General features: G+C 34.5%; 1 protein-coding gene across 6 annotated transcripts in view; it reads right to left on the bottom strand.

Annotated features, from left to right (window-relative positions):
* The window catches only part of PPP1R12A (protein phosphatase 1 regulatory subunit 12A), a 114,781-nt gene that overhangs the window by 19,722 nt on the left and 79,774 nt on the right, over window positions 1-15,285 (bottom strand). For 5 of the 6 annotated variants that reach the window (XR_007203121.1, XM_048301067.1, XM_048301071.1 and 2 more), the window contains exons 11-19: window positions 14,484-14,578; window positions 11,407-11,529; window positions 9,427-9,588; window positions 8,804-8,980; window positions 5,089-5,179; window positions 3,449-3,646; window positions 3,110-3,272; window positions 974-1,092; window positions 242-307 (exon numbers count right to left, since the gene is read on the bottom strand). Coding sequence is in view for 5 of the 6 variants with exons in the window: in XM_048301067.1 (XP_048157024.1) it covers window positions 242-307; window positions 974-1,092; window positions 3,110-3,272; window positions 3,449-3,646; window positions 5,089-5,179; window positions 8,804-8,980; window positions 9,427-9,588; window positions 11,407-11,529; window positions 14,484-14,578 (1,194 nt within the window). In the remaining variant the exon portion in view is untranslated. The remainder of the gene's footprint in view (window positions 1-241; window positions 308-973; window positions 1,093-3,109; window positions 3,273-3,448; window positions 3,647-5,088; window positions 5,180-8,803; window positions 8,981-9,426; window positions 9,589-11,406; window positions 11,530-14,483; window positions 14,579-15,285) is intronic. The other variant, XM_048301069.1, reaches the window with a different exon arrangement.

Below are 15,285 nucleotides of genomic sequence, written 5' to 3'. Positions count from 1 at the left end.
AATAAAGGTTTTGCTGGGTAGAAACTGAATGCTTGCTCCAGTAACCTGCTGCATCATGTCCCTGACCTGTGTGTCAAAAATCTCATCCACATTTTCTGGATGCTAATTCTACATAAACAGAGTGGAAGACAAAACAGTCAGTTATGGCCACTGTTGACATGTAAATTCAATTGCAACAAAAATTTTACAATCAAAACATATCTCTTAAAAGTTAATGAACAAATTATCTTTCTTAAATTACCTGAGTTTCTTTCCTATTTGTTCCTTCTTCTGAATCGGACTGGTGATCCTGTTCATTTTCATCACTCTGGTGAAAGAGGTGGGAGAGGAAAAATAATTAAACTGTTGAAAGCTTAGTAAGATTTTAATGCATTCTACACTTTTAATATGAAAATGTAAGGGCAGAAGAATACTTCACTGAGAATATACAGGATCTATGAAGAAAATTCTCAAACAGGTACATGTTTTCAGTACCAGAAGGAGATGAAACAACTTTGCATTTGACACATGAAAATCTGGCTTTTACATTATATATGGATCCTGTGACAAAGAAAAGGAAAAATAATAGTCTAAAACATCAACTATAACCTTTCTAATCTGACAGCAGTTTTTTAAGATGCAAAATACATAGCTACTTGCAACGTGCCAAATAATGAGTCTCATTTTTACAGCTTTGGTATGCATGCAATAGAGAACATTTGTTCAATAATTAATTTTTTCCCCTTAGATTATGATTAATTCCTATTAAGTTATGGTTACTACAGTGTTCTAGAATTCTTGATAGCACTATCAACTGAAAAACTTAATTTTGATTTTGCTCCTGAAAGCACCAAAACAAAAACAAAGACTATTTAACTTGAAAGGCATATTTTTTTCTAGAACAATTATTTATATATTGTATTACTCTAAACAATCCTCTATTTTAAGAGTACACTATACACATTCCATTTTGCTACAAATGAAGTTTACTTACATCCTGAGTCCAAAAAGAAACTCCTGTAGATCGTCGTTTTTCTCTTGGTCTCCGTCTTTCCCTTATAGACTTAGGCTGTGACTTATCTTCTTCCTTTTCTTCTTCTTTTTTGCCCCCTTCTGTTAATAACAACTTTCTCATTCACTGAATTATGACACAGTCTAATTTTCTGAAATACTTCTTCTCAGTCTTTAAAATGCTCACAATAAATACTTATTACCTGAAATAAATTTGCTGAAGACCTTCTTACCACATACAGGGTTTGCTGTAATATACACTCCTCAGAACACATAGCTCTAAAACATAGCTCTAAAATACTGTAAATACTAATTTCACCTCAGTTACCTAAACAAAATGTCTTAATGTAACAGTAATACAATACAACTTGGACTTACAATTCAGTTTTCAAAACTGTCACGTAACCTGTGTCAGCAGATGTGTAAAAGTACAAAAAAAGAGAAGATAATTCTTCACCATTCTTCATCAAACAAGCTTTTTTTGCATACATCAAGGATGCAGTATTAAAAACCCCCCAACTTTAGAAGTCCTCCTTAGAGTCCTCCTTTTCATCACAGTCCTCTCCATCTTTGCTCTAAGGAAGAATAAAATGGGACCTCCTAGATTAGATTATTACTATATTACAGATGTCCTTTTTCTTTAAAACAAATGCAATTGCAATTCAAAATAGATGTAACAACTCAGGATTGTGTTTGGTGCCCTATTTGTTTACAAGCAATTTGTGGAAAAAAAAATTTAAACAAACCTGCCCAAGCCAAAGTTCTTTACTTATTATCATGCAGTCTATTCAGCCTGATGTTCTTTTATTAAAGAAACCACAGAACTGAGTTCAGATAGAAGAATCAATAATCATTAGTAACTACCATCACTAGTCTTCAGAGGTAAATAAACATTTTAGAGTGAAAGAAGAATTAAATAGGAAAGAAGGGAAATACATTTGTGGTGAACATATACCTTTCCTAATTAAATAAACTAGGATTTTACCCCTGGGATTTCAGATGGTAGTGTACTTCTCCTCCAAAAGTCATAATGTGGAAAAAAAAAAAAAAGAACCTGTGCTAGCTAATATTTACCAGTGAAAAGCTTTTCCATAGAACAATCCAGAGTGAGTTTCCTAGAGTAAGCATGCATTATGAAAGAATCTTAATCCAAACTTCAGTTCTTTTTGGGACTAAGGGAAAAAAATCAGAAAAACATATCTCTGAAGCCTAGCCCCAGTAACTTCCTCAGAAAACACCATTCTACGGAACATGGCAATGCTGCTATATAGTTCATGGAGATTTCATCAGTGGACCATTTTATCTGACCCTCTGTAGAACAAGAATATCCATTTCAATCAGTACCCCTACTGAAGTTATGATCAGTAATTTGGAATAAAGTATTTGTCTAAAATCAACTGTGGCAAGTCCAAGAACAAGAGGTCACAATGTATGTTAACAAGCTCCTCCTTTGAAAGGCAAAGAATCAGGCCCAACATCTCTAAGAATTATAGCAGGTGATTCACATTTGAAATGAGGGCAAAATCTCTGTGACATCAGAGAAGAGCTTTTTTGTGATCCCAATAATGCATCTAACCCTCAGTTTAAGATTACATAAACCAGTTAATGTATGCAGAAATATGGTTACATCTGAACTACAGTGGGAAACATCGCCTTTCCTGTTCCAGCTGCTCACATAACCCTGAGAGGTCCTTAAAGAAATAAAGCATCATTCCAGTCCTTCAGTGTGGAAGGACTGAAACAAACCCCTAATTATTTAGCAATTATTTAATCAAGCAAAATTCCTTCTTAATACCTACAAGTATTTCGACCCTGAAATACAGTGTTTTATTATAGTTGCTATGTTAAAGCAGAAGTTAAAGCATTATGTGGATATTTATGGCACTATATCTGAAATTTCTGTGACCCAACAATAGAAAAAAACCAAATGACTGCAAAACACCACCAAATACAGAAAATAATTTTCCTCTCTATATGCAAGTTTTGAAATTTCTTGCAGAAGATGGGAGCAAGGTACATCCGCAGTGGTCTTACGTACCTCACTCAATTTTGAAATACCTCTAGAAATGTAAGCTGTCAACTAAACAACAAAAAACCCCATTATAAACAGTACTCCTACCTCTCTCACTTTCCTTTGTTCCACTCCGAGAATAGGCAGAAGTTATACCTATGAGGCTGTTTGGTCTGTTTAGCTGACTTGAAGTTGATAGAGAGCTAGTGGAAGTGGAGAGCGAAGAGGTGGATGATGAAGAAGTTGAAGTTGGTCTATAGCGATGATATGGCTATTCAACAGAAAAATGTCAGAATTAATTCACCAGGATTAACAAATATAAACCACAGGATATGAAAACATTTAACGGTATAAATACTCCTTATAGTAGTACCAAAATTAAAATAATGTAATTGGAGTAAAGATTCATAGAATTTCTCTACCTAAAGAGACTCATCATGAAAATACCTCTTCAACAGTTCGGGAATATCTTTGTCTATAATCATCATCTTTAGTTTCAGATTCTTTCTTTTCTTCTTGTTTTTCTTTGTCTTGCTTTTCTTTCTCCTCCTTATCTTTTTCTTCATTTTCCTGTTCTCTGGTTCGTGTGGGACGACTTCTTCCTATAGTTTTTTCAGCTTCTTGAAGATCTGTCAGTGTTACTCCCTGTGAAAACAGCAGTCAGCAAACACCATTTTAATATAACATTAACACTAATGTAGATGATCACATTACATCAATATTTTGAAAAAAAAATTCAACTTAAAAAAATTTATATCTATCAATTAGGAAATAAATTTTACCTGTATATTCTACCTATAAGGTTTCCTCTTGGATCTTGGAACCAAACATCCCTCTGATACATGGCAAGTATTTGCTGTAATGCGATCTACCACAGACTCTCCAGCAGGACAATTTTTAGTTGAACTAGTAGATACAGATTGCATAGAAGATGCTATAGAAATAATTTAAGAATCCACTAGTTGCTTCTAATATGATCATAAGCATACAAAACATTTCTGAAAGAACCCTAAAAATATAATACTCATATTTTCAGAAATGTTGATACTTTACAAATTAATTCCTTGCAACTGGATTTTTAGGTCAGCAACACTAAAAAGTCTCTTGTTATTTTTAGGCTAAAAACTAGTTTTGAAATAAGCTCAGAAAGCAATTTTATGAAGACAGCTTTTCTCTACTACGCTGTTTTCAGCTGATGTATTTTACTGAGATACTGCTTAAAACACTTTGTAATATATTCTTCAAAGCCAATTTTGCATCTTATCAGTTATTTAATTGCTTTTAGTATTGATAAAGTTTAATCCAGCAGTTCCTGGTAGCCTCTTCACTGTAAAGATTCAACAATAGTTAGCCTGTAGTCTGACCATCATTCAGGGCTCTGAATTAGTATTAAGAAATAAAAATAACTCCTGTATGATGAATTCATATCAAGTAGCACGGATCTCTCATTAGGAAAACTAACCAGAAGTATTTGAGGAGTTTAAAACTTCAAAGATTTGAAAGTAACATCAGTAAACAACGTAGCTATGGACTCAGCCTAAAAACAGCTAAGGACAATGGCTGGAGTATTGCTCTGTGCTGTTTAATTCAGGGACTATCTGCTGATTATTCTCAGTTTGCCTGCACATAGTTGGTTGGCAGTTGCTCCACTGCCCAAAGAGCGTTCGAGTACCATTAGAGATACTCTATTTTGCTACTGCCACATCATTCCCTGTGCTAGGATTGTGCTAGCTGCTGATAGATACTGATAGAAACTGGGAAGAACCTCCAACTATATCAGTATGTAAACTAAGAGAGAGAAATGCTGCAAGGAGACATGCCGTTACATACTAGATCATTAGCATGTAATAAAAAACTCTTTAAGTATTTTTCCTTCTCTTCAGAAACTAGATTGAAAGCATTATTTTCTACGCCATGAATCTTATTAGCTATCCATATGTTGATCAGCTCAATCATATTACCTACAATAGTGCATGCACAGAAAAAAAAATTAGAAATGGATGCAAATGCAGTATGCTATGCCTGCTCCTCAAGAATGATGTTATGGGTATGTCTTCAAAAATGTAGAAGCTTTAGTAATACTATACCTGTGTAGATCTCCTAGACTGTCTTGCTTGCCTGGATCTAGCTTTTCTTTGGGACTCTGACTCTTCATCCCGTACTGGAGTGAGGTATGATCTAAAGAGTTAATTACAAACAAAATTGGCACGTGGTAATATTTTTGCACAAATGTATTAAACAGTCAAAATCCCCCCCAAAAAACATGACAGACTGAAAACTAAAGCAGTCAGAAGAAAATATTTAACTATATAAGAGATTACATTTTACACATTTCCTTCATATCAAACTGATCGACTCATTCATCAAGACAGCAGCCTTAGAACTCAATTAAAATACACTGTTTTCTTACTTAATTTAGATTTCTTTTTACCATTTTCTGTAAATATAACTTCAGCTTTTTTGGTATTTCACCAGTCTACTAACACAGGGGTAGAAGACCTCAGAGATTCAGCCAGTTAGACACTTATACATCAAATATGTGTGCATATTAACTTTTAACATGCAAACTTTTAGAAAAAGCTAAATGCACTGTTAATGCAGAAAATCTAATTATATCATCAATTTCCCCAGAAATTAAAAATCCCTGAGGAGGTGGTTACCATATTTTCACATGAATCATCCATGCTTTGAATAATCCAAGTCCCTTTGAAAAAAGTATGTTTAAAAATGAATCTTCATGAAACCCACATGAGTCCTGCAGAATAAGCAGGTAATTGTAATCAAAGACAAAAGGCTACTAGAGTAGACATAAAGGTCTGGACTCTTAAGCAATTCTCTAATCCAGATAATGGGTAAAAAAACCAACAGGAAATATATACACACATAAATGCGTATATTTGTATGTATGTAAAACCATAATTAAAGAACTTAAAAGTTTTTAATGCATTTGTTGATTTTCTATGACAATATTCTGGGAATGCTGCTATTATTTCACACTGTTTTAAAATCCTTGGATTAGCTAAAAATTAGAAAAAATGTGAAAAAAAATCGAAAAAAGCAAAATCAAAAGGTTACTAAAAGGCTGCTTAAAACAAAACTTCTCTGAGCTTCTTTAGATCAGGTTCTATAATATTTTCTGATTGTCTCTTTATATATCATTAACTAAGAATAGTTAAGAATCACTAGCTAACGATTCAATAATTGACTAGTGATTATGCCATCATCTATTTACACCTAAATAATTTATGTATGGAAAGAGTAGTTTGCTCACCTAATAATATATTTGTTAGTCTTAGCACATACTAAAAAGTGTTCTGAAACAATCTTAAGAATTAAAAAACTTCATTTACATAGACCTATGGATTACAACCTATGTTCTACCCCTATTATAATACTTACAATTAGCTGCTAAACTTAAAAATGTTGAAACAACTCCCATCTTATGGCACATCGTAAAAAACCCACACTACGTTAATTTGATTTCCTTATCTGGTGCTCTTGCAAACACCATTTTTCATTGACTTTCCATGTCCCAAGAATTCTAGGCTCTATCCACATGAGGAAAAGGGTGCCTGTTAGGGTGCTTTAGTTAACTGGTCCTGAAACCCCACCTACCTAGGAGGGTTTGACTGCAGAGCAGGTGTCATCTTTAGGGCTTGAAAATTGCTACAAACTGTTTCATATAACTTGATTTTTAGTAACTGTTGTACCTACACCTATCTTCCAACAAATCTGAAATACTTTAAATCACACTGAGAGAAAATGAAAACTCTCAACTTTTCAGGTGCACACTGCAGCTACAGGCCAAGAGTAGACAGTGCCCTTCCCTAGTATCCCTTGAGTGCGCCACACATGGCTACCTATGGTGTATTATTCATGACACAAAGACTTAGAGACTCAAGTTTGTCATTTCCTTCCCTGTTTCTCTAAATCAATCCTAAAAATCAAATAAAGAATAAAGCTTCTTCAGCTATTCCAAAAGGATGCACCATGACATGCTTCATCAATGAAGTACTTTATAATATCTTTACTTTTCAAGTATCTTTAAAATACTCTTCCAAACATACTTCTAAATATACAGTTTCAGTCTATAAACATAGATTAACCAGCTTCATTACTTAAGAAAATATATTGCATGTAATATTTCATATACATCTATTTTTTCATGTGCATAGACACATACGTAGATACACACACATATATGTATCTATCTGTATATATACAAATAGATATGCTTGTGCTCATACTTAGAGCACGGCATTCTCAAATGCATGCAGCAATTACTCCGATTTTCATTTCTAAGATTCACTGATATCCTAATATGCCATCAAGAATGCATATGCAACAGTATATTATGCAATGAGCCCAGTCAGAGAAAACCAAGGAATTTCAGGCCAACTGCGGGTATCTAAAACATATGTAGTATATGCACATTAGTATACACACAATAGTGAGAGCAAACAAGACAGCAAAAGCCTAATTCTAATTTTCCTTGCCTTTCTAGCTGATATAAGACAGAAATAGCATTTGAATTTTAAAATTTGAACTATTTTGAATTATTTTGGAAAAAAAACCCCATTTTGTTGGTTTCGCTTCACATTTGCTGGTTCAAAATTCACTATGGAAAATGCAGGTTCCAACTACAGTTGTTACTGAAATGGATTGGTAGCACATGTGGACCCTTCCTGAATCATGGTGGGGAGTAATAAAAGCATAATCCACATATCATAGAACTCATTTCCTCTCAGTTTTTGGTAGGAAGGAAGACTATGGAAAACAGACTACCCTAATTAGGCCTCATGCTATAAGGAATCTTTAAATGCTTCTGCCTTAAGTGAACCAAAAGAATGGAGTTTTCTTCTGTAATAAGGAACACTTCATTACCTCCTGTATGTGAACATACAGTGATACACATTATCTGGTACTGATACAGAAGGTACATTTTAAAACTGCTACAGGAGCAACATAGAAATCTGAACTTGCATTTCAGCAGAATGGTTAAACATTTATAAATACCCAGAAAGAGAAGAACAAGGAAAAGCTAACAGGAATTAACAATCTTTTGAAATCTTATTTTTGCTTCCATAAATAGCAAGAAACAACTCTTTATGGAAACAAATATGCATCAATCTCAACTCATCCTTCATATAGCTGTAAGCAGAAAAAAACACCATATTCTTAAAATAAGATTTACATTAGCATCTTACTCATTCTTCATACTGAATATCTGTTAAAGCATTGCATTTAAAATTGTATGACTATGTTTCAAGTAGAAGAGACCCTAAATCATGCAATGAATTAAACAGAATGTGTTGGATTCAATACTCTCTTCTCAATAATGCCAGGCATACAAAATGATTGAAAAAATGCTATGCGCTGTAACTTCCCAGCATATTGCCAGTGGCACAATACCTCAGCAGCAATGTAGTAGTAGTAATTAATTAATTACTCATTTTATTATTTTTAATTCAGTGTTTTTACAAAGTTCCATTATAGGTATTTTTAAGAGGACTCATTTAATCTACTAAGAGAAATATAAATCTGAAAATACCATATACCATATGAGAACCCAAGGCCAGTCAAAAAACACACAATATCAAAGTTTAAATTTCATGAATGGTCTCTACTAGTACTAAGCTCTTAGATAAACTGAGGTACCAGTTGTTTCAATACACAGCAAGAAAACAACACTGCTTTATACACTGTACTGTTCAAATCTGTGGCAACCAACACATTCCTTTCGACAGGAAAAAAATACAACTTTTGTGTAAGAGCAACATTACTCTTAGGACCTTTACACACCTCCGTCTCTCCCTGACCTCTGATGTTGAGGACACAGTGCCAGAAGTAGCTGTAGTCATGGCTGTGGTAGTGGCTGTAGCATTTACAACAGATGGTGCAACAGGAACGGTCACTGCTGTAGGAACACTGTCCTTTTCTTTCTCAGTACTATCCTCAGCCCACAAACGATTTGAGGTACTACAGCATAACAAGCAGCAACACAAAAAAAGAGAAAAGGAAACAGCTAAACAATGAAAGCACTTTACTAAACAACTAATAACACGTAAATTGAGGGATGGATTTTTTTTTAAGAAGCAAACTGAGAAATGTCTCTACTACAGAAGCTCAGCTTGAGCTATTAAATTGAATAAATTAAGAATTAGCAGTTCACAATAATTGAACTTTTATTGTTCAGACCCTTCTAACATTTGATTGATTCTTTCATACCAACATGGCTTTCACGTTACAGTAGAAAGCCATTCACAATTTTTGAGCCAAATTGTATAAAATCAAAACAAATTTAACAGGAAAGTGAAAAAATCCAGAGCCCCAGGATCTACTAAACAAGAACGCATGCACATACATAAGCACACAGTAGACCTGACAAAAAAAAAAAGGGAAGTAAACTGTCCTGGTGCCATTACCTGCTTTGTACACCTGCTGAAGTAGAACCCGTTGTACTCTTCGTAGTAGTGTTTGCGCTGGCAGGCAGCGTTTTCTGAAGACCAGCAGAAGAGGTAACTGTTGATGCAGTACTTGGAACATTAGAACTTATCAAATCATCTTGTCTTCTACCAAAGGAGCCACTGAAGGAGAGACATGTACAATGGCTGCATTTATTACTTATATTTACTCATTAAAATATCACCAAGCTGTGAATGATCCATTAAAATTCTGCCCATGTATTCTGTGCCTCAGTTGAGACTTGGAAACTTCTGGTTCGAAAGAAGCATTTTCTTCATTGTTTCCTTGGCTAGGGCTTTTAATTTACGACTTCAAAGGGCAGCAGAAGTGTCCCTTAGTCCCGACCATTTCTTCACCAAAGAGGATAAAGAATGGAATCTCACTCGTTTATGTAAGAATGTCTCGATCACATCTACTGAAGTATTCATATAGGGCCCCCAATGTCCCATTTTTAAACTGCTGTTTCACCCACACTGAATACCTCAGAAAATGCAGAACCTTACTGCACAGCTTGTCAGGAAAGAAAATGTCATCAATATCACTCCTCTTAATTTGAAACCAATTAAATTTACTGCTTCATATTTAAAAAATCTTTAATCATTCCCAGGAAGAATAACCTCCCACTCAGGTTCTTCCCTTGCTCTTCAAGCTATAAAGCAGACCCAGTAGTTTCCACATTTTTTTCCACTGGTTCTGTGTGAATAAATCTTGCATTACCAGGTCAGGTTGTTTGCCCATGACTAAACCTCAGAATCCACAGTTAGGACAGACAAAGCACCATATTACAAACTGCAAATGACTTAAGGAAAGATTCTTCTTTGTCATTCTGCAACTGATAATTTTTTGTCTTACTATCGACTTTAGAATGACAAAAAAATAACTGAACAAGGAAATACACTATTAAAGCACCACATGCAATTTAAAAGCAATGAGTACATTTAAGCAATGAGTAGATTTGAAGACAGGAGTGTAAATACTGAAAAAAGCTAACATGCAAAGATTGTTCACATATATCAGCTGTTGATATTTTCCACCCAGAAAAAGAAATTTGTGCAACATCTTTCCTAAACTTAAAGTTAGGAAAAATGAGGAAGCATTTTTTTTAAGGCAGGAGGTTAACAATAAATAAATACATATTATGCTGTATGAGACAGCCTGGTTACTGATTAATATCAACATCAAGACTCAAAAAAATGCTAACTATGTATCACGTACATCAGCAGCACGTACCAATATGCAGCTTAGTTATTTGACTCCTTCCTTTGATCTATTCATTTTACCTATTTATTGCCCCACTAATTACAATGAAGAATTTGACTCAAATAGATACATTGAAACTACACAATGCAGCAAAGTTAATAATGTATATACGTGCAGCATATGATTCCTCCTGAGAAAATTCTGCAAGTTAGGAACCAGCACACCTGGGAACTATTCTCATATTTCATAATTTACTTTGCATTCAAGTGAATTTTATGTATTCTATGATGCTGATACTCATCATAGGGTCAACATAGGTATGACTATAGTTTACAATTAAGGACAGCAGTCCAATACCTCTAAGACTGTCATGCAATAACCAGAACTCAACAGAGACAGTTTCCAGATACCAAGCAGAATTACTTCTATTTCAACGTTAAAAATAACTATCTTTGACTACTGAACTCATCTGGAAAGAGTCAAATGAACCCCAAACTGGAATAAACAATAGGAAAAAGGAAGCATCTAACTTTAATTACATAGTTTAAAATCAGCACAACCACTGCATCAGCATACAACTGCATGTTTAAACCAGCACAACCATGGCAATAGATACATTGCAATTATTATGAACATGTCAATATGTCACCGTTCAATTTTAAACTGTCCTTATAAAATGATTCAGTACTTGTTAACTTTTAAGTCTATTTTGATTAAAAAAAAGAGAGAAAATCCCACACCTTCTTTGATAACTTGTGTTTACTGATGTAGGACCTTCATTCAAACTGTTTTTCTTGACATCTTCCTCCCATTTTCTTCTGGTGTAGGAACTGCCACCACGTATTGAACTAGCAGACGAATCCCTATAAAAGAGATTTTCGTTTAGCAAACTCACCTTAAAGAAGGCTGTTCCTGATGTAAGCTGAACGGGAGTTTCAAATTAAAATCCTGGATAACACACTTAAACATAACTGAACAGGAATAAAATTTCTTTTATGGACAATCATTTTCAAGCCTCTCTGGAAAGATACTACATTCATACTAACACCATTAGAAATATAAGAAGAAAGCAGCATCAAAAGAAAACTGTTAAAGAAGATTTAATCAACATGAAATCATTTGTCATCTTATATCTGTGGTCATTGCTGGCTTTGTTTTTCTCAAAAAAGGAGCAAGATGGTTTTCTGTTTGCTCCTGATATTATCCAGTGCAATAAGGGAAATCTACTTGGGTGTTTTAATAGCTGATTTGATGGAATTTTTCATTCTTTGATGTTATAAGAAGTTCAAAAGCTGACAAGCCTTTAGAACTCATTATATAGTAGACCAGTGTAAATAGGCTTGCAGTAGCCGTTCCTGAGGGGCCTGACCTGTATCACTAGCTGACATGACTTCAGACATAAGGAATTTCCAGACTGTTGTTGCAGTTTATAGCAGCAAGGAATAACCTTGCAAAAATCTACTTAGAAAACTATCCTGAAAACCAACACGTGAAAACTGAATTGCTAATAAAAATGTCAGCTCAAGAGTTGAAGTTCAGACAGAAGGAAAAGTAAAACGTGTCTTTTACAAAACTATATATATAAGGCAACCAGGTGAACAAAACAAAATAAAACAAAACTTTGAAAATATGTATTTTATGTTCAAATACCTTTGGCCATCATAATGTACCTCTTTTTGCATGAAAATTTATGTTAGCACTTCTACAGCTGGAAACAACTTTGGAAAATGATGAAACATAGACCAATTTAGTGTTGTTTTTTACCAGCAAAGAGAAACACAAATTCTGAGATATTATCTACCACAGAAAGGTCCTGCTGCATAACAAATCTTTCATAATTACTCAAGGTTCCACTTTGCCAAGACACTATAGCACTTTTCCCGTAGCACTGGCTACTCAACTGAGGCTGGGTGTCTGAGATTTGTTAATCTAAAAGCCCAGCTGGGATTCATCTTGAAGTCATTTCCATCACTAACACTAGGATGTTAGCTAGGATTACACTACATCACCAATTCACAAGACAAGTAGGTGTTATGTAGAGCAAGAACCTGGCATTAAGCTAAGCAACCAGGGCAAAGACTTTGGCAAAGGCAGAGACCCTAATAATTTATTAAGGTACATGTAGAGCGGATGGTTAAATTCTTCACGTAAACGGTCAGAGTAGATGTCAAAAATCTCTTATGGCTTTAGGTAGGCTGGGCTGTCTGCCACATCATATGGTAGGCAAAGTAATGATGCCTAAAAGCAGGCTTCATCTCTGGTACAGCAAGGCATACAGTAAGGTCTCAGAAAGATCAGTTGCACTGATGAGCACTAGGACTCACAGACCTGCTGACTGCAGTTAACCCAATGCATATGAGAAAAAGCATACTATTGCTGATAACCACTTTTGGAACTGTGTCTCTGAATAAGTCAAGACTTGCACATCAGGGACACAAATAAACCTCAACACTGAAGAAAAACTTAATCCCTTTGTCACAAGCAATAACAGCTTCTAAGGAATAAAACAGAATTAAATATTTATTCCAATTCTAAGGTATCATCTAGCTAAGTCACTTTTGAAGAACAAGAGCTTTTTAGATCTCAAAAGAACAAAAACTGAAACAATAATAATCTCTCCATAAACAAACCAAACCTGAAAACTTCAGCCTCAAAGAACACAGTAGTCCAGAGAATGACAGCACAAACAGAAGCTCCAAATTTTCCCCTTAGAGAAATACAGATTAAAAAACATCTGGCCAAGTAAAATGAGATATGCTAACAAATTACACTGAACTTTAGGGGAGTGTGAGATCTGAAATATCCCTGTTTCGAAACAGAATTTGTCACCCAGAGACTAAACTTAAGCAACTTCCCGCAAGCATAAGAAAGGATAGTATTTATCTTGCGTTTGCATTGAAACAAATAGTTCTCAAGAACAGCAACAAAGACATTCCTCTTCAGGCATAAAGAAATAATCAACCTTACAGACAAGGACTATAAACAGCACATTTTGAGCAATGAAAGGATTTTCAGTTCAGGTCATTCAACATTCAGCTATCTAGATATGATCCAACCAAAACCAAGGCATTATGGAGACCTCTAAGTTTTGTTCTATGCATTCTACAGTAAACATCAGCAGAAAATATCCCTCAATAAAGAGAGGGAAGAACCTCAGTAAAGGAGAAGTGAAAAATAGGAAGGTTCTGACTGTGTAATATGCCATACAAGTACCCCAAATCCTAACAGGTAGCAAGCCTATGCACCTAATATTTGTTTCTTTTTTTCTGAAAGCTACAGAAGCAATAGCAGCAAAGAAAGTAAAAATTGCCAAAAGATAATGAAAGGTCAACATGTAAACAAGAAAAATAGAAGAACTGCTTATCTAACCTATGATTTCTGTATTGCTGCTGCACAATATCGCTTTAAGTGAAGTCCATAAAAAACACATTATTTTATCATAATCAAAAGTAATAATGTAGCCCAGTAGCAGCACTTTGTGACTCAAGACAAACTAGTAAAATACTTTTAGCACCCTTCAAAGGCTTAAAAGATTAGGACTTCATATTTTGGATTTTATTTATCTTCTTTCCCAAGAAGACAACACACATTGCCCAGTTCTGCTCTTCTCACAGAATAATCTGGACTCTAGAAAAGGTCATTATAATTTACAAGATCAAAAACCTTCAGGATTAGGACTGCCATATGGATTAGCATAATCTATACAGCCAAATAATGCTATAAATTAGCACTGTTTTAAAACATGTAAGTTTGTCAGCCACTCTAAAATTTTATTTAAATTTTATATTTAAAAAAAACCCCCAAACTTCACAGTCACCTGTTTTCTTTTTCATCAATGTCAGAGGTACTGGCCAGCCGTCTTGGTATTGTAGGTGCAACATATGCAAGTCGAGTTCCTTTTCCGTCTTTCTCCTGAAAGACATTAGTTTTTTATTAAGTGTTACTATTATTGATTATCTTGTCTGGAAAATCATCATTATGACACTCCAGTTGTATTTATTATGATCCGATTATACAAATGAGTTTTAAGCTTTAGTTAAATATAAAAGACTACAACAGGAAAAGGAAACTGTTAATGTTTCCATTCTATTGATGCTAGTGACTTGATTTCTCTTTTTTCTGCTTTGCTGCAGAACAATTTCAACAGGGATTCCTGAAAGCAACTGTTTCAGTATTTTTATATAGTACAGGACATTATTATTCCTAATTTTTAAATCATATGAACATTTGTATTTGAAATAGAACCACAAGTTCTATTTTGTTCAGCTACCTGAACAACACTTGGTTCACTTGGTTCAGTGTATCCATGTTTAGTTACAGAACCAATTTTTGTAAATAAAAAATCACTACAAAAGGAAAATGAATACAAAAGAGACTTCTTTCATTTACAAGATTCTTTTAGCATCATTCTTCAAGTGATGCAAAAGCTATCAAACCTCTGATGTCCCCAAATTGTAAAAACTACTACTAGCTTTTCAAGTCCTAGAAAGGGGTTAAATGCCAGATCTTTGTACCAGGTCACCAAACACTGAAGGAGCATATTACACGTTGAGAGATAAAGTCTGTAATGTAACTTTTTGGAATTTTAGTAAAGAACAGATGTGTACTACAATCTTGCT

The sequence above is a fragment of the Corvus hawaiiensis genome, chromosome 4, assembly GCF_020740725.1.
Source record: "Corvus hawaiiensis isolate bCorHaw1 chromosome 4, bCorHaw1.pri.cur, whole genome shotgun sequence".
In the NCBI taxonomy this organism is placed as follows: Eukaryota; Metazoa; Chordata; class Aves; order Passeriformes; family Corvidae; genus Corvus; species Corvus hawaiiensis.
Note: the sequence above shows the minus strand (reverse complement) of the source record. Positions and strands in the feature narration are given on the sequence as shown.